Source organism: Vicugna pacos, chromosome 13 (assembly GCF_048564905.1).
Source record: "Vicugna pacos chromosome 13, VicPac4, whole genome shotgun sequence".
NCBI lineage: Eukaryota > Metazoa > Chordata > Mammalia > Artiodactyla > Camelidae > Vicugna > Vicugna pacos.
This window is the reverse complement of record NC_132999.1, coordinates 61,903,818-61,922,887: the sequence shown is the minus strand read 5'-3', so window position 1 is coordinate 61,922,887 and position 19,070 is coordinate 61,903,818. Positions and strand designations below refer to the sequence as shown.

General features: G+C 40.8%; 1 protein-coding gene and 1 non-coding gene across 6 annotated transcripts in view; both read right to left on the bottom strand.

The window, feature by feature from the left end:
* The window catches only part of RERE (arginine-glutamic acid dipeptide repeats), a 366,213-nt gene that overhangs the window by 122,434 nt on the left and 224,709 nt on the right, over positions 1–19,070 (bottom strand). The window contains exon 1 of one of the 5 annotated variants that reach the window (XM_072975470.1): positions 9,113–9,374. The exons of the other annotated variants lie outside the window; for them this stretch is intronic. Coding sequence (XP_072831571.1) covers positions 9,113–9,138 — 26 coding nt within the window. The 5' untranslated portion in view covers positions 9,139–9,374. Of the gene's footprint in view, positions 1–9,112; positions 9,375–19,070 lie in introns of those variants that run through there. 5 annotated transcript variants of the gene reach the window in all.
* TRNAA-CGC (transfer RNA alanine (anticodon CGC)) lies at positions 6,855–6,927 on the bottom strand. Its single transcript has one exon. It is a non-coding gene; the product is annotated as a tRNA-Ala (tRNA).

Here is a 19,070-nt window from a genome sequence, read left to right as displayed (position 1 = left end):
GTTGTTTCCTTCCCTTCATTCATTTTCAAGATAACGTCTGCCAGTCAGCCATGCAAATGAGCACAGTTTGTCAGTTACTCTTTTGAATTAAAATGGTGTTCCATGAAAGACCAGTTAAGCTTCTGACGCAAACAAGCATTGCACATCCCCGGGTGTGTGCGTCTGGAGGTCTTCCATGGTGCTTCCCATTTCATCATAAAGAATATTACAGAGACAAAAACTCAGGGGCCAGGATTTGACAAAATTAATAATGGGGCCCACAACCCAGCTCTGAGAAGCACTGATTATGATACATTCTGAGCTTCAGAAAATACTGGCACTAACTAACTATGATGATTTATTGTTTCCTGTTTTGTATTACTTGTTCCCCTACTCTATTTACACACACGTCTTCCTCACTCTAGCCCATCAATGTGAAATATGAGACCTTCTACTTTTGTTGAAAAATAGAGACGTTCACGCATATAACCTGCTTAAGAACTATGACCCTGTTACACAGGGATTTTTCACAAGAAGAGAACAGACATTGACTGCATCCACATTAATGGAAAGTAAAGTGAAGTCTGGAGCCACTTTCTGAATTCACGGGGACTGGGATTAACTTGGGGGTCACTGTCCAATAAATGTTCATTGGACTAAAGTTTTTTAAATATTGGAGGCTAAAATCCAAAAGGCCCCTAATCTAGAAAATGCCAGGTTAATCCTTCAACTAGTAACAAAGGCTAACATTTAAGTACTTTCTCTCTATTCTAGGTCCTCTACAGTATTATCTCATTTCTATGTATTAATTCATTTAATTCATATTTTGATATTAATGAGCACACCAGTAGTGTTACTCATAGAAATTCAGATCTTATTTTATTTTGAGTTTAAAAAACATAGCTATTAAAGAGATTTCTGCTTGATGTACACCATTCCTTAATTAACACAGTAAGTCTGGACAAAGCCAGGGTGGCCATTAATTAAGGAAGGAAAATCCAGGCGAAGGACAGTGTAAATCACAGCAAGGTCAGATACAGGATACTACATAAGAAGCCAAAGATGGAAATCATACCCCAGGATAATGCAAGACATATCTATGTACATCTTTATCCTCACCTCAGGGTTTCCACCTACTTACCTTAAATTCAGTTATCTCATAGCTGTATGACAAACACAAGCAAAATAACAATACTAGTTATCATTTATTAAGTGCTCTCTATGCCAAGTGTAATTATTTATTTATTCCCATGACACTCTATGAGGCAGAATCTACACTTTATAGATAATATTAACAGCAGTATTTGTAACCTCGATAAAGAAACTAACGTACACACTGAACATTTACTATGTACCAGGCATTCTGAGCTGAGCAAATTCCAAACATGTTCTTATCTAATCTTAAGGATGACCTGTAAGGTAGCTGCTATTATTATCTACCCAGATAAGGAAACTGAAGCTAAGAGAGTTTATGAAATTGCCTAAGATTACACAGCTAACAGAATGGAAAAACCAAGATTCAAACTCAAGTTTAGTTGACTCCAAAGTCAGAGCTCCTAACCACATTCCCATATGGCAGTGATTAAGTTACCGAACCAAAATCACACAAATAATTATAAACAGAAACACTACAAGAAGCCATATCCTTTCCCTAATTCAGCTCTATGTTCATTTCTAACATCGAAGCAAGAGAAAATAATCAAAAAGTTATTTTTTAAGTTTGAAAATCATGTTAAAAGAGAAAACTGATTAAGTAACAAGTTCATACACAGAGAACTATATTCAGTATCTTGTAGTAACTTATGGTGAAAAACAATATGGAAACGAGTATATGTACGTTCATGTATGACTGAAGCATTATGCTGTACACCAGAAATTGATACAACATTGTAAACTGACTTGAATAAATATATATATATATATAAAAAGTATATATATGTAAAAGTATATATATATAAAAACTCTCCTACCAAAGTTAATGGCCAACTGTCAAAATGAGAAAATTACAGAGGTGGAGAACGAATTACTAGTCACCTGATTTAGGAATGGTGGGGGAAGCAGGGAGGGAATTGAATTTTAGTGATGATGGAATCGATCTTGATTATGATGGTGGTTACACAAAGCTGCACTTGTGAGGAAATGGCACAGAACTATACACACACTGTACTAATGTCCCAACTCCGGGCTCTGATGCTGCATTGGAGTTCTATACAATGTGCCTACTGGGAGACACGAGTGGAAGGTACATGGAACATTCTGTAGTATCTTCCAACTTTCTATGAATCTAAAAAAATTAAGTCAAAAGAAGAAGTTAGTTGAGTTATGTATTACAGACACACTGAGGATAAGAAAGAAAGCCAGACGCGAGAAAAGTTGATTAAACGACAAATAGATTCCCTTGATATATACTGCAAACAGCTGAACTAAGTAGCTGAAGAAATACCACCACAGTTAATGAGCAATGAAATTGAAGGAATTAACTCAAGTCACATATTTCTCTTTTTCCTGTACTTACTAGGGATCTCTGGTGTGGGGTCATCCTTTTTGGGATGGCCTTAGCTGTGAATCATAGTATCAAAAACAAAACAAAACATAACAAAGCAAAAAAAACCCACCCTCACCAGCAAAGAAGAATTTCTCTGTGCAGCTAATGTAAGTAATATACATTTTTTTAAAACAGCTGAGTTTAATCCCCATTATTCTACAAATCTTTGCTCTGGAATCTGAAAAAATAGTTCCGGAGCCAAATTACAACAATAATGTAAGTTATTGTGTTTATTCCTTGAGCTAAAAAAAAAAAAGAAAGAAAGAAATTCATTGTATATGAAATCTGATACAAAAGAAACCGATGTAACAAAGCAGTATCCATGGCAACTACAACTTAATATTTCAGTCCTCTTCAGCTGCAGTGGATTAAATAAAATGACAAGATGTTCCCTTTGAAAAGTAACCTGTTACCATGGAAACATTTTAGTCTAAGAAGTAAACAGGGAATGGACAGAAAGAAGCAGGAAGCCTGCAACTGAATATCAAAAAGGGAGAAGCCTCTATGCAAAGCAGACGAGGCAGCGGCGGGCCTGACACAGGAGGCTTCGCCCGGGAAAGAGGCGCCCCCCCACCCCAGATCAGACCACTTCTGTACCAGAAAAGAGGGGACGGTGTGTGGGAGGCAAGGGTCCATTCGCTCAAGACACCCAAATATCGCTACGTGACCATGGTGACTGCTTACGACAAAGGGTCCTGGGGAGAAGACAAGATGGTAGAACAGAGGCCTTTTACAGGCAGCTGGCTTCTCAACATAATCCACGCCCAGAAGGTCACAGCAGTGTGGCCCCTGGCCCATTCCCCTAAAGGCTGGGACCAGTGACTCTCAAATCATACCCCTGATCTGTGGCTGGTGTTGAGTGTGAATGAAATCACAGTGCAGTCTTCCTTTACCTGTTTCTTCAGATTGTAAGGCTCAAACAGTAGATCATTCTTATCTTCTCTATAGGGTGTCAAGTTGAGCAGGAAGACTGACATGAAATCAATACAAAGAAGACTCTAGAAACTACATACTAGCTCATTCAGAAAGTGACCACAGAAACTGACTGTGGGTCCAGAATGAGATACACCAAATTTTAGGAAAATCAAAAGGCAGGAATGAGAATGAGGCTAATAAGAAGCAAGCCTAGAACGGCAGGCTGGGTGTCTCAGGTTTCTCCAGGATGAACACGGGTTTCTAAAGCAGTCTTCTCCACAAGTCTGAAATTTCTCTGAGGTCTGACACAGCTTCTTAAAAATCCATGTAAATTTTATATTCTATTCCATAACAAATTCCCATTCATTTTAAGATAGAAAAAAAAATTTTCCTAAATCTGAGTAAGGTCACTGTGTTCTGTGTACCCCCAGGATGTCCCACCGCCTGGAGTGAGGCGTTGGTACACACACCTGCGTCTAGATGCTCAGGTGCAGGGGACCAGCACAGACTTCAGAGTGTAATGGACCTGGATTACAATTTCAGTACCAAGGTTCTGTTAGCTCTCAGTGTGATCTCGAGGACACAATTCAGTCTCTCAGAGCCCATCTATAAAACCAAGTTCGTAAGACAGCAAGACTGCTATAAAAATAAAAGACGACCTACGGGAAGAAGTAGGCACAGTGCCTGCTGCTCGGCCATCATTACTATTATTAACTCTGAGCACTGGCAACAGAGAGAAGAGGACATAATTCCTCGCTTATGAGATCCCAGCACCACCTACCTCCCCTTTAGCCTCTTAACCACAGCCATGACCTTAATTTAATTTGTGTAATTATCCTGACTGAAAGCACCATGTAGGCAGGAACCAAGTCTAATTTTAGCTCACCGTTTCATCCCAGAGCCTACTGCCACTCACCAAATCCATTATAAATGAATAAACGACTCCAGTATTTTAACTCAACTGTTGTTTAGCCATAAATAGCAACCAAGTGCTTTACTGCAGAATTAAGTCAAGTCGCGTGTGACAGAAGGCTGGCCCCCTCCAAGCAAAAGTGATCTGAAACAGGATTGATAAAATGCCCAGGAGGACTAAAACTCAGTATTCATTCAAAATGAAAGAAAAAGATGATCAGTCAACATTTGAAAGAGTTAATGTTCCAAATTCACACGCCAATGCCAAGGTCAAGACAGGAACTCTTTAAAATCCAGAACCATATATTTTAAGTTTTCTCTGATGATAGGTTCCTTAGAGGCCGTCTGACTCCAGTCTTCTAGCTTGACAGAAGACACCAAAGCCCGTGGGGTCAAAGGTGTTCATTTCAGGGGTTACAGTGAATTAATTACAGAGGATCCTCAACCCCTCTCCTTCCAGAGTCCCCATGAATATAATTCAGAGTCCAGAACCAAGAATCTAGGCACTGGCTAAGGAATAAGAATTTCCATGATGACGATAAGATGCAGTAAAAACGGCCTCTGCAAAATAAGATGTAACATCAGAAAGAAAACCGGCCAAATCATTTTTTTAAATAACATGTGAGAAAGGATTCCACTTCAAAGCACTACAATGACCTTGCGCCACTGTCCGAAGTTCTATTTGCCCACGCTCTCCCCCATTAGGGAGTAAGGCGCAGCACATCTGCCCAGGGCACACACCTCCGGCCCACCACAGGCTCCTCACCAGCTTACAGTCATCACCTGCTGCAAAGAAGGAACCGGCTGCAAGGACCGCACCCAACACAAAGCTGCGCGCACACGCACGCTCACGCACACACACACAGACTCTTTAGAAAACAAATTTAGTTTTAAAAAGCCCACCGGAATTTATAAAGCAGCAGGATTCAAAGACAAAGCCAATCTCCTGATCAAAAGTGTTGCTGGCTTTCTGCACTGAAATCAAACTTTACAATAAACAGGAATGGAGTGTCCCCAGAAAAAGAGGGATTTTCGACCAAGCAAGTATGTCTACAACGTGTGTCTAAATGTCTCTCTGTTCCCACAGGGAAGTCTCTGGGAAACGCTATTTAAAAAAATAGGACCATCACCTTACTCCTCTTCACTGCAGTGGTGTGAATATGGGGGGCAGGGAGGTGAGGGGAGAGGAGGTGGTGGAGACGGTGGTGGCAGCACGAGCATTAACACACACACACACCGTTGCCGCTATAGGAGATAAATGGGTAAGAAGAGAGTAACGTTTGATGCTGCGCACACCAAATGCTGCCTGGTGTGGAAGCAGAGCTTTTTTAAAAAAAGTCAAGTGTAAAGAAAAATGTAAACACCCAAAGAGCAGCCAAAAAAATGGTGGCTAAGCCACCGATCATTAATTTAATTACCATAATTCCTAATGCAATTCCTAAGACTGTCATTGTCAAATAGGGCTGACCAAAAAATACAGACATTGTTAAGATAACTTTACCTACATAAGGTCATAGATTTGGACTTTGAATTAATAACAGCAATACGTGAGCAACTACGTGCCAAGCACTTCCGTACGGTTTCCTTCCAATCTTTTTACCTGTGAGAAATATTTAACCCCATACGACCCACAAGAAAACAGAGGTTCAGAGGAGGGAAGGAACTTACCCAATGGCACGGCTTGTCCAAGGCACTCGTCAAGTGGAATCTGAACCACATCATCTAGCTCCGAATCCACTCTCCTCTCTTACCACAGATGCCACCCTTTTAATTCAGCATGTTTGTGCAGAGGCCCACCTGTCAGACTCCGCCCTGGGAGCTGAGGGCGCAGTCCCTGCCCCAGAAGGCTGAAGTCCAACAAGGAAGACAATCACTTGAATAGTCACAAACACACGCAGAGTTCAAAGAACTCTGACAGAAATAATGTCTGATTATCCCAACTGAATTAAAATGAACTGTCTTAGCTTAGTCCCAAAGTATCAGAGAGCAGACAAGAGACTTGAGTTTTCTTTCAGATTTGCTGTAAAGATATGGTCAAGAACCAGTTCCCTCCCCTATCAGAAACTGCTCCGTACTCATGACTGTCGGTATGGGAGGAGATTCACAAATGCACACATAATTTCCAATCTCTCTTCAGCCCATATTTTCTATTTTTTCTCTCATTCTGTCAGATAGTTGTTTTGCAGCTTTAAAATGAATGTGTGTCTGGTGGAAGGACAACTTTGTTCAATAATGACCAAAAAATAAAAGGAAAAATGAACTTAGAAGGAAAAAGGAGCAGGACCAATGAACAACTGAAGAATCACAGATATGGTGAACCTCAGGTTGTAGGTGCATCAGGCTCTTCCAATTAATTCTTAAGCTAACACACCAGCCAAGTCTCGGAAGTGGTCAAAGGCAGAGGGATGTTATGAGCAGATTCACAGACTGCAAAATTTATGTTGCCAGAGTAACGTTTTATTTGGGGGGGGGGTGATTAGGTCATTTATTTATTATTTTTTAATGGAGGTGCTGGGGATTGAACCCAGGACCTTGTGCAGGCGAAGCATGTGCTCTACCACTGAGCTACACCCTCCCCTCAAGGAACACTGCCAATGTAAGGATCAACCTCAAATTCTGATTCAAGATGTTGATATAATGACAGGAAAAGCTAATAATAGGATGATATTTGGGGGAACTTTTACACAGACCCCGGTAGTAACTACAAGCCCTCACCATCTCAACAGGTGGCTATATGCGAGCCCCACAGATGCAAGTCTCATGAGGCCAGGCCAGCCAGCCAAGCAGGAGGACCCCGGCCAGAGTGGATTCAGCCACAAGAGCTTCCTGATCACATCTGATTTGCTAAATGCAAAAAAAGTTGAAGAAGAATTAAAGAGAACAACACAAAGGCAGTTCCAGTGTCCTCCTACCAAGTATTCCCCTGACTCAGACAATGGGTTTTCTGAACCGAGTCAGAAACTCGAGTCCTGCAAGGGTCCCGCATGCGCCAGGCCCAGCCAGGGCGGCGGGCCCAGCCCCTCAGTCTAGAGGAAGGGCCCTTCCAGACTCACAGAAGGAGCGGGAAGGAAGAGCAACGGCACTTCCAAGGGAAGTGAAAGAAGACAAGTTTCAGAAGCAACACTACATGGTACGGGGAGAAGTAAAAGGGGGTATCTGCCCGAAACTTCCAAATGCAATGTTAAAACATACGTGATCATAAGCGGAAGGCAGCCCTGACATGAATGGAGAAAGAGAGCAAAAAACGGTAGGTGATAAGTGCATTAACCCTAAGTTATCCCTGTACAAGTCATCTCCTTCATTACAATCCTAAAATTGAACCTGCTAGGAGCCAGATTCTACTTCAGTAATATTTTCACTGGTATAATTCATCATTCGCCTTCCTAAAAATTTTCCATCCTGTAAATCAGGGGCCTCCTCTGACAGGAGCTAACCACACACAGCTCCACACTGATACACCACGAAGAGCTCACGTGAAGAATTCCTCCCCATACCATCAACGTGCAGTAAAGGTCTTCCCCAACCTATGAGTTTTTCATTTGCACATTCTTCTGTATTTCATGCTTCCTTTTACCCTGACAAATGCGTAAAACTTAAGTGTCCCTTCAAAATTTGTTCCCAACTTCTATCAGAAGAAAGAGGAGAGGAAACAGAAAGGAACAATTAATACAATTCAAAAACTTCACTTAATATCTATTCGGGTAAGAATTCAACTTGTCCTAAATCTGCTTATTATGATCGGCTCCCTAAGTTAACTCCAGTGAGAGCTGTCTGTCTGAGCCCTGTCTGCAAACAGGACACACAAAAAAGCATAACCTCCCCTCACAGAAAAGACTGGAGTCCAGTCCCACCAAGCAGAGGGCACAAAACCCGGCCTTGGGGATGCCTCCACCTTCTCAGGCATCAACTCCTCCCCTACAGAATTCACAAGTCACACAACAAAACAGACATACACAACAAATGCCATCTTTTGCTAAAACAAACAAAATAAACAAAAACCCTGGAATCTCAACTTCTAACACAAATGTCAATGCACATGATTTTTTCTTTAATTGCCAAGAAAATGTCCATAAGCTCCAAAAGACAGGATGGACTGCTTCCCTTGGAAGCAACAGAAAATGATGTGACATATAAGTTTTCATTTCTTAAAAAAAATCCATTTTAAGGTGATACAGTTGCAACCATAATCCACAACTGTCCCCTGCGTATGTCAAAACGTATGCACCATTTCATTTTCAGACTTCATTAAAAGAGCACAAGAATTATAATTTGCTCAAGCAAACAGGCTCTCAATCAAAACAAGTTCCACCCACCTTCAAAGCAACCAATAGCTGCCCACCTACCACCCTTCCTAAACCGTCCAAACAGAGCGGCTCTCGGCCCGCCGGTCCCACCAGCCACACAGCCAGCCGGCCGGCCGGCCTGCGGGCTTGCTCTGCAGGTGCCTGAAGGCCAACAAGCACCAGACACCCAGCGAATCCCAGGTTAAAACTGCACCCGGAGAGGAAGAGGTGAGGGGAAGGGGGAGAGGACAGGGACCAGGGGGACCCAGAACATTCTCCATTTGCTTAACGATCTCCGAGGAGACCCCACTCTCAGCTCTGATCTCACGCTTCGCGGCACCACCGACCAGGCCAGCCAGGGCTGATGCAGGCTCAGAACGTGCGCCGGGAATGATGGCATGGTTCATAAACATCCTCCGAAGTGAGAAAGGGCAGCGACACCACCACTCTGGGGGTGAGGCCAGAGGAGGGAGCCTACCTGCAGGGGCTGAGCGGCTCGTCCATGACTAACAGGCTCTGCTGAGTCTAGCTGTGTCCTCGGCTCTCTACTGACTGTGGAAACTCTGCCCTTTTCTACTCTAACAACTCAAAATGGAGGCACATGCCGTCTGAGAGACCTCAGAGAGCTTCCACTGAGCTTGTGCTATGACCTAAGCCTTCACGCAGAACGCAGAAACTTCCCCCCACACTGACAGGACTGAGCATGTGCTGTGACCCTCCCTCATCCACACACTGTCTCTCGGCGCAATCAATCTCAGCCCTGCCGTTTCCGTAAATAAAGCCCAGCCGGCAGCCTCCGCAGCCTCCCGCACACCAAGCTAGTGTGCAGGGAAGTGGGGCCTTGGCAGGGGGATCCAGACAGCCGACCCCGGCACTCGGCGAGCAGGGCCGTCGAGAGGCTCGGTCAAGACAACAAGTTTTGTTCTGTCTTTTCTTTTAAAAAAAAATTAATTATGCTTTTAAATAACAAGATCATCAAGAAAGAACAGAATCAAAAAGCACAGATATGAATGAGTCTCTGTGAGACTGATTAACAGAAATACTGCAGTATATTTAAAAACACAGCAGTGGCTACTCAAGGGGAGCAACCCCACACATTTGTTTTTGAAAACTTTGAACGTTTGGAAAAGGGCCACAGCAACAGTGCTGGGCAAGTTACGGAGCACTGGGTGTCATCACGGCTACAGACAGGGTGGAAGGCCCAGCAAGCGGACTATGCAAATGAAGAACACCGTATTTTATGCAAAGAGCTCAGTCTCCCTTAGGTAAGAAGTTCTAAAATCACCTGAATAATAAATAAAAATATCTCCTAACTCGATACTAATCCAATCAAGGGTGTGCAGCACAAGGACTGTCCTTCTCACAACAAGAAGAGCAGGAAGGCTCAGATCAGGAGGTCAGAGAACACCCTGCCACAAACACCCGAGCACCTGACCACCTGACCACCTCAGGGTCGGTCTCGACTCAAAACTCCAGGCAGTTCTTTGTGACGCTGCCCATGGAAGCTAAGTTCATTTCAAATTTAATCAGAAAAGACTTCTAAAGCCACATAAGGAAGACCACACCATCCTGGTCACACTGAGCACCACGAAGTTTTCATACTGCCCACAGCACCAGCCAGAACATTTTCTGTTAAAAATCCTTAAAAACACATTTTGTGCCCTCTTCCCCAACCTCTACCTCCAACAATAGGCAAACTGGGCTGTCAGCCATGTAAGAAATCCTAGTTCTGCATGTGGATGTCGGCTTAGTTTCCATTTGCAAACTAAGAAATGATTCTATATATGATTACTTAGCTATAATGTAAAAACAAAAGGAATACCATGAAACTCTCAAAATTTTATAAAGGACAAGAGAGGGTAGGAAGGGGCAGTACCAACTCTGTTTCCACAAATGTAATGGAGTGTGAAGAAATTAAACCTGCTTATTAAAAGAAGATTCAGTGTCCTCAAGATTCCTAAACACAGAACCCATCTCCCTTCCTCAGTGTCCCTGGTTATGCTCTCAAATAAACTAAATTGAGACTATGATTAAATAATAAAATTTTCATCTTGCTGAAAATGTAATTTACACAAGAAATGCCAAACACAGTTTGGTCAAAGTTTTACTTTTGACCCCGCACATGAAGCAAGTGTCTACACACTGGACGACCACCTTACCTATTGCTATCTGAGACATCATGTCCCTAGAAATTTGACTAGAAACAGTCTAGAGACAAAGACTTTCTAAAAACAAGAGCAGCTGAATTGGAACCTAGCAGCCAAACAGCATAAATATGACCACCAAAATGTTTCCTTCAAAAGTGCTTTAAAAAAATAAGCAAACCCTTTCACATGTAAATTACTTACTTGGAAAAATCAGCATAAAATAATAATTTTAAAAATTCATCATTACTCTGAAAAACCACGGGAGCTGTTCCATGGAACACAGGATACAAACAGTTCTTGTGATGGCAAGTCAAGAAATGTGGACTATTATCTTGGTCCCACAAAATGCCCTGAGCGACACTACGGGCAAGTTACCAACATCCTACGGCCGCATCTCTGGGATACTGGATCCCAGTAGTGAACCCTGCCCATGTCAACACCCTCTTCATTGCCTTTCTTGACACTGTCAGCCCACAGCTGTCCTTTCCATACCACTTGGACAGGCTCTCCTCCTCCCATGACCCCTCAGGCAGCATACCCCAGGGCTCACTCTCGAGGCCTCCTCTCTTTCACAATCTTCCATGTGAAGAAGCCACGCCCTCCTCCAACAAGCTCCTCTCTGGAGACAGCTCTTCACTAGGAGCAGCCTGCACATCTGAGGGAGAACTCTGTTCTCCTGCTGAACCTTAACTCATCACGCCCTTTGCTGGGGTGCATCAACTCTCTCAACAGATGCTAAGCTCAAAATACTCTTCACTGAAGCCACACAAGTCTCTCGTTTTGTACCTCAAAAATATACATAACTGGATACACTGAGAACGGCACAGTAGCACTTACACATAGTTTACACCTAGAAGGATTACATAAGATAATCTAATCGTGAGGAGTATCAACACAACAAATCGAAGAATTTTGGCAAAACTGGCTTCTACTCTTCAAAAATGTTAATATACAACAAAACAAACAAACAAACAAAAGGCTAGGAAACATGTTATGAAAACAAAGGATATTAAAGAGATACAACAACTAAACACCAATGCATGACCATAGGGGAAAAATTACTATGAAGGTCAGTGTTAGAAAAACTGGCAAAATTTGAATGTGGACTGTATTAGACTATATGGTATTATAGCAACATTAACTTTCCTGATTTTGATAACTATCCCATAGGTTATGTAAGAGAATGTCTTTGTTCTTGGACATTTAAATAATTAAGGGGAAAGCAACTTGACGTCTGCATTTCATTCTCAAATGGTTCAGGAAAGGAAAATACTATGGAGAGAATGATTAATCAAGGATGGCAAACACAGAGAACATCACGGCAAAACACAGATGATCAGCAAATCTGTAGTAAAGTTCAAAAGGTAACACTCACATAAAGTAAAATCAATACAAATAAAATAATACAGCAAATACTGGAAAATGTTAACAACTAGTGAACTGGGTGAAAGATACATGAGTTCTACGTGCTAAACTTTAACTCTTAGTTATGAATATAAAATTACACACTGAAAATTTTTAACTATATAAAACAAAAAATACTTGATAGCAGCCTTCAGCCCTCACTCCTCACAGAATCTGGAGAGTGGACACACCAGTGGCAGTGAGTGGCCTGCCTCGCTACCTGCTTCCACAGCACTCTAATCCCCAAACTAAATCCACTGAAGACCCAGCTGAAGTTCAATCCAGCCTCAGAATATGGGCTCAGTTCTCCTCATCAGAGGAAATGAGGGAGCCCTGGAAACTGGTGGTTTGGTAATTAAGCCAATGTGCACTTTTAACCATACATTCCAATTCTAGAAACAGGCCCTGTTTCCACTGACGTCTTGTCTTACACTGAGGACACCTGGAACCTACTGAGTGCTGACAGGCCTCGAGGACCTAGGCCTTGCCTTCTCCACTGGTCTTGAACACTAGATGCTTCCTTACTGCTGACAACCTGCCCAGACCTCATTCCTGCTTCCCTCGCCTGTCGTGCTGCCTGCAGGGGAATGCCCGCACTTTGCACACGGGCCCCCCAGTGCTTCCTTCTGAGGCCCGCTGCTGGGTCTCCCCAGAAGTCCTGTGATCCCAGCACCTCCCCACTGTCCCTGGATCTTAGACCCCCTCTCGCCTCCAATTAACCCCTAACCCAGAGAGAACAGGGGAAGGATTAGCACTTCTAAACAAAGGGGAGTTGGGGCTGAGCAGGTGAAATGCATATATTAATATTTTTTCTAAAATTAAAAGTTAATATTATACAAAAACTGACTGAACAATCACTCTGTCCATTCTAGTACTTAATTTTTAGTGAGCAGAAAATCTGTTCATCAAAGGTAAAGTAACAGCTGTAACACGGACACTTCCTAGATTTAATTTTAAAGTTTTTTCTACTTACCAAAAATAGAAAAATGTATTTACAATAAGAAACTGTAAAGCAAAAATAGCAAAGAAAAGTAACATTCAGGAAACTCTAGAGAAAAAAACACTTGCTGGAAAGAAGATACCCTTTCTGACTTCTATTAGTACTACTTTCCCTTCAAGAGAAGGGAAGGTTTCAGAAACAGTTCATTTAAATTTTATTTTGTGATTGTCCCTGCTATGTGGAAATGCAGCTGAGTTTTTACATCTAACGGTCTTACAGCCAGCAAGCAGGCTGACTTATCTGTCAGTTCTAACTATCTGTTCACATGTTTTCTCAGATTTTCTATGCTAAAAACTATTGCACCATCTTAATAAAGTTTCATTTCATCACTCTTGATTCTCGTGTATTTTCTTTTTCATGTCTTCACGATCATGGGAATCCTTCTATTCTTTCTGATTTTAGAGAAAACACTTCCAACACGGCCCTTAAGTATGGTCCTTGCTGTAGGTGTCTGGTAAGTATTCTGCCAGAATAAGGAAGTTTCATTATACAGTTAACTTGTTAAGAGTTTCCCCCCACCTAGTACTGAATGGGTGTTGAATATTATCAAGTGTTTTCTTCCATCAAGATGACTGTATATTTTTTCTTCTTCAATATGTTCAAAAATTTATAAAATACAGTAACAGATCATTATTAAACCATCCTTGTATTCTATAAACCCGACTAACTTGGACAAGCCTATTTTTCATGCTTTGCAGATTCCACTTTCTAATATTTTAGTTAAACATTTTACATGCATGTTCATAAGTAAGACTAACCTATAAATTTTACTTTTTTATCTGGTTTTGATATAAAGGTTTTACTAATAAAATAACTTGGGGAACGTACACCATCTTTCTCTGTTCTCTGGAACACTGGTAGAATTCACCTATAAAGTGTGAGTCTAATTTTTTTTTTCATCTAATGAGAAGAAAGAGAGTGTCCTGTACAAATGACGAAAATGGCCTTTAAAGGGAGAAGGCATGCATTTTTACCCACTTCCTCTTTCTTCTAGCCTTAAATTTGGATGTCAGGGCCACCATTCCATCACCACCTTGGGCACAAGAGCTGAAGTTAGGGACAGTAGAGGGTGGGTCTCTGATGTCTGCAGGGCCTCATACCAGCCTAGGATTGCCTCCTTTCAAACTTGGCTTATTGAGAGAGAAATAAAAATTCTACTTAAAGTCTGTTACATAGTCTCTTTATGACAGCTCTGGCACTTAAGTTCTCAGATGTGTATCTCATTATCTGTTTTATCTGACTCAAGTTGAAGGCACATAGTTTCTTCCAACATTTTGGAATTTCTGACAGTGAGCTCAGCATTCAAAGATCTGCATCTGCAGATACCCTGCAGGTTCTGAATGAGGGTGTGTCCTTCTCCATAATTGTACGTGTGTTTCTGTCAGGTGTCCAGGGCAGCTCACTGGTACAAGACCACTTTTTACATTATCTTCTCATCCTGGAGTTCTCGTATTTTTCAAGAGTGTAAATTCAAGCCCCAACACTCATGGCGGCAAGGCCCAAAGTTATGAACTGTAAGGGAAATTCTCCTTCTATTCCTCCTCTACTGTTTTTGATCTAAAGTCCCAAAGCCAAAAAGGTTTCCCTGTCACTTCCCTCCAGTTCCAGAGGTAGTTCACCCTAGTTCCACCTTCCACCAAAAGGACAGACCTTTGTTGATCCTAACTTCGTACAGGCTCTCAGCTCCAACTCCCGAAACACTTGAAATCAAGACCTCATCTCCTGTACCTGGTGGGTGTTAAAACCAAAGATCCTGCGTGAAGGAGACAGACGATGACTCGACCTTCTCACTACAGGCTGCTGAACTTCTCAGTTCTCCTCATTCTTGCAAGCTCAGCTCTGCATTTATTATGCTGTATTTTATTCAACATTTGTAGATATTTACTGGCAAAACCTTTTTTGGAATTAACAAATCTGATTTTTGGGGTCTTATTAAAGTTCTTTTATATTCACTAGGCTGTGTCTCCAGATGTACTTGTGTGCTCAACTGTCTCCAACACGTGCCACCTCAGGGAAATGCTCTGAGAGTTCAGATGTGATGGCAGAGCAAAAGCAACAAGAAAATATTTATACCCAGCTCTAGCTTCTTGTACCTGAAAGCGATACAACTGCCACGAACTGTGATGAGTAGAAAAGGTGGCTTCACTAAAACAGAAATAAATTTAGAACTCCAAATTAACTGAGATAAAGGGGATCCAGAGTGCCACTTTCCAGGTGAAGTATAAATATTTATGTTGAAAAAGGATGGTCACAGTGTTATCTGACCATATTATTTAAGTACTGGAAAAGCTGTAAGTGTTCAACAATATGAGAATAGATGAATTATGGGACATCCATATGATGGCCTATACAAGGTGCTCATTAAAATATTTTTGTAAAATGTTTAATGACATGGTACTCTGTTCATAATAGAAGATGAATGAATAGAGGAATGTATGGTATGTACATTATATATAAAGAATATTTTGATTACAATCTTAATACATACACATATACCTATACATATGCACATAGATGTATATTTAAGGAAAAACTCAAATATAGGTTATGGAATTACATATTCTATCAGTTTGCTTCTTTAACTTCTGTGTTTGTCAAGTTATTCTCCAGTGAACACATACTTTTTTCTTCATTAGAAAAACTAAAAGTTATTTGCCAGCTCAGCCACAAGAAAATTCACTTGTAAGTGACCCAATCTGTGATGAAATCACAGAAATTAAGAGCACATGGTTTTGAGTAAAATAGGTTTGGGGGTTTCCTGCTTACTAACTGTGTGTCTTAGGTAGCTGTTTAACATAGTATCAATTTCCTCATTTATAAAATAAAGATAATACCAGCTTCACTGAGCTCTTACGGTAATTTAAAAATTAAACAATTTAGGGGGTGGGTACAGCTCAGTGGAAAAGTGAGTAGTAACATGCCTAGCACGCACGAGGTCCTGGGTTCGATCCCCAGTACCTCCATGAAAAAATGAATAAATAAACCTAATCAACTCCCCCACCAAAAAAACCTAAAAAACAAAACAAAAACATATTTAAAAAATTAAACGATCTAGTGCAAAGTCAGCACCCACTACATGGTAGTAGCAGCTGTTCTCCCACACACCTTGACAGATGACATTACAAAATGTGATTCCTAGAGGTAACACTAAGGAGTATCATATGATAAACCTACTAAAAATACAGCTCAAGATGTCAAAACCCACCCATGTGTGGGAGAGAGCAGAGCTGCAACAAAAATTCTAAGTAAAAATATTACAGACAATGAGATACGGTTTTCCACATTTTTAAAAAATAATTTTCTAAGTAATTTTAAAAACTTGATTTAAGTTAAGTTTATTTGCAATGTTGTGTTAGTTTCAGGTTAGAGCAAAGTGATTCAGATACGTATATATTCTTTTTTACAGATTCTTTTCCACTGTTAAAGATGAGAATCACAAAGAAAAAGGGAAAAAACTAGCAGGAAACTTGTGATATTGGATTAGAATTAGAAAATCTGGTATGAACTCATGGATACATACATACATACACACACACACACAATGAAATACAAGCTAAAAGTGCGCATTGTCTCCCTCCCTCCATTCCCCAAGCCTGAGAGCAGGGATACAAAGTAACACACATACCTAACACCAGATCTGGGTTCCTAAATAGCATTCTCCAAAATCTGGGACAATCTGACCCAGATGAATGATAGTAACAGACTATAAACGACTGAATAAAACAAGCAGCCATCAACCCATCCTGATATAGATGAATGAATAATTCAAAGTTTGATGAGGAAGAGGATATCTGCATGGTCTCAAAGCAACTCCTACAAAGCAGTCATCAACTATAAAAGGAAACAGAGAACTTGTACAATTCCAAAGACTGGCAGACACCACCTTATTCAACAAATCAAAATGAACATTACCAGCAATGGGACAAACTAGAATTGTGTAGCACTTGATAGGATGTATAAAAAGAACACATGACTTTTGTATTGTCCCCGTCAAAGATACATGACCTAAATCTAATGATAAACAAAATAAATACAAACTGAGGGAAAGTCTACAAAATAATTAGCTTATAATCTTCCAAAGTACCAAGGTCATGAAGTGAAGGTAAGACTAAGAGACTTTCAGATTGAAGGAGCCTAAACAGATATGACAACTAAATCCATAATGCTGAACTGGGTTCCCTTTGCTATAAAACTTGAATGGGGTCTGAACATTCCAGAGCACTAATATTCCCTTGTGAATTTTCTGATTTTGAGGGCTGCATTGTGGCTAGGTAAGAGAATGTTTTTATTCATAGGAAATATACAATAATACAGCCTCTTGCTGACAACATACTTTCAAACAGTTCAGTTAAGCAAAGGTCTTCTACTGTGCTTGCGACTGTTCTGTAAGGTTGATATTTTTCAAAACAAAATAAAATAACATGAATCATGAAAGTTAAACACTCAGAGCAGTGCCAGGTGCACAGTCCTCACTAACTATAGCTATTATTAGTAACATAACATTGCCACGGTCATGGGAGAGATTAAATATAAATCCTTGCAAGGGCCTCAGTTTATGATTGCTACTAAGTATAATAATAGTAATGCCTAAACCTCAATATTGTTTTTTAAAAAGCCCTCCTTTTCTTGGAAGAAGAAAAGCAGAGAGGGCACAGGAGGTTACAGGTGATCCCATGACCGGGGACGTCCTCTCCTGGGTTAGACAGAAGAGCAGGTATTACCAAGAGAAGACTCACATTCAAGAAGCCAAGAACCAAGAACATAATCACGTTTCATGCTGCAGACCAAGCCTCTGAAGAGACCTCTGGCACTTGCATAAGCCAGTATTAGAGAGCGGGACGGCTCAGTGACACCGATACACAGAATGCTACATTTTAAATAATACATTCTCTTCACTATCCCTGAATGAACTTTAGGGACCTAAGAAACTCTTACTTAGCAAGGGGAAACAGACTGGTTCCTGGGAAAATTCATGCTTAATTATTTAAAAGTAAAGACATCTCGTGGGGAGGGTATAGCTCACTGGCAGAGTATGTACTCAGCATCCATGAGGTCTTGGGTTCACTCTCCAGTATCTCTGCTAAAAAAAAATTAAATAAATAAACCAAGAAAGGCACCTCCTCTCAAAAGGCCACTATGCCATCTTTTGTTCTTACTGGGACTCCATTCGCCATCACTTCCTTCCCCTCCGAACTCACTGGCCTGAGGCAAAAGGTAAGCAGAACTTTTCTAAGAAATGAAAGGCACAGATTCAGAAAAGCTCAAAGTACAATAACAAAGGCACTGGCCAATAGGCTGAACTTGCTGAGGTGAAAGAACGAACAACAGAATTTCAAAAAAAACCCTCCATGCTATACAGACGACAGGCCTGTTTGCTATAAAATGCCCAAACCTCTTTCTCAATAAATATTTTTTTCAATTTTGGTTCTCAAATTTTCAATAAAATATTGACTGGAGACATGTATTATTTCACATCAATATCACTTGTTTTTTATAATTATTGGGTCAGTTTCATTATGGTCAGTGAAAAATTTACCCTACATTTTGAGCAGTTGTATATTTTCAAAGAATTTTATAATTAATACTCCAAACAAAGTCAAGAATCTCCAGTGCTCAAACTTCCACGTTAGCACAATCAACCAGACGGGTCTACAGTAGAATCCAGACATCTTAGGAAGCAGTTCATGTTCTGCTTTTGGATTTAACATTTTACAGGGTTCAAAAAAAAAAAAAAAACTTTGATATTTTTCAACTTTTTCTTCAAAGGAAAATCTATAATTATTTTTGCAATTCCGAAGAAGCAACCAAAAAAATGAGTTTACAAAACCTACCCAATGGGTAGCTTTCGTTAGCCTCATTTTATTGAAGTGGAAACAGAGTCTGGG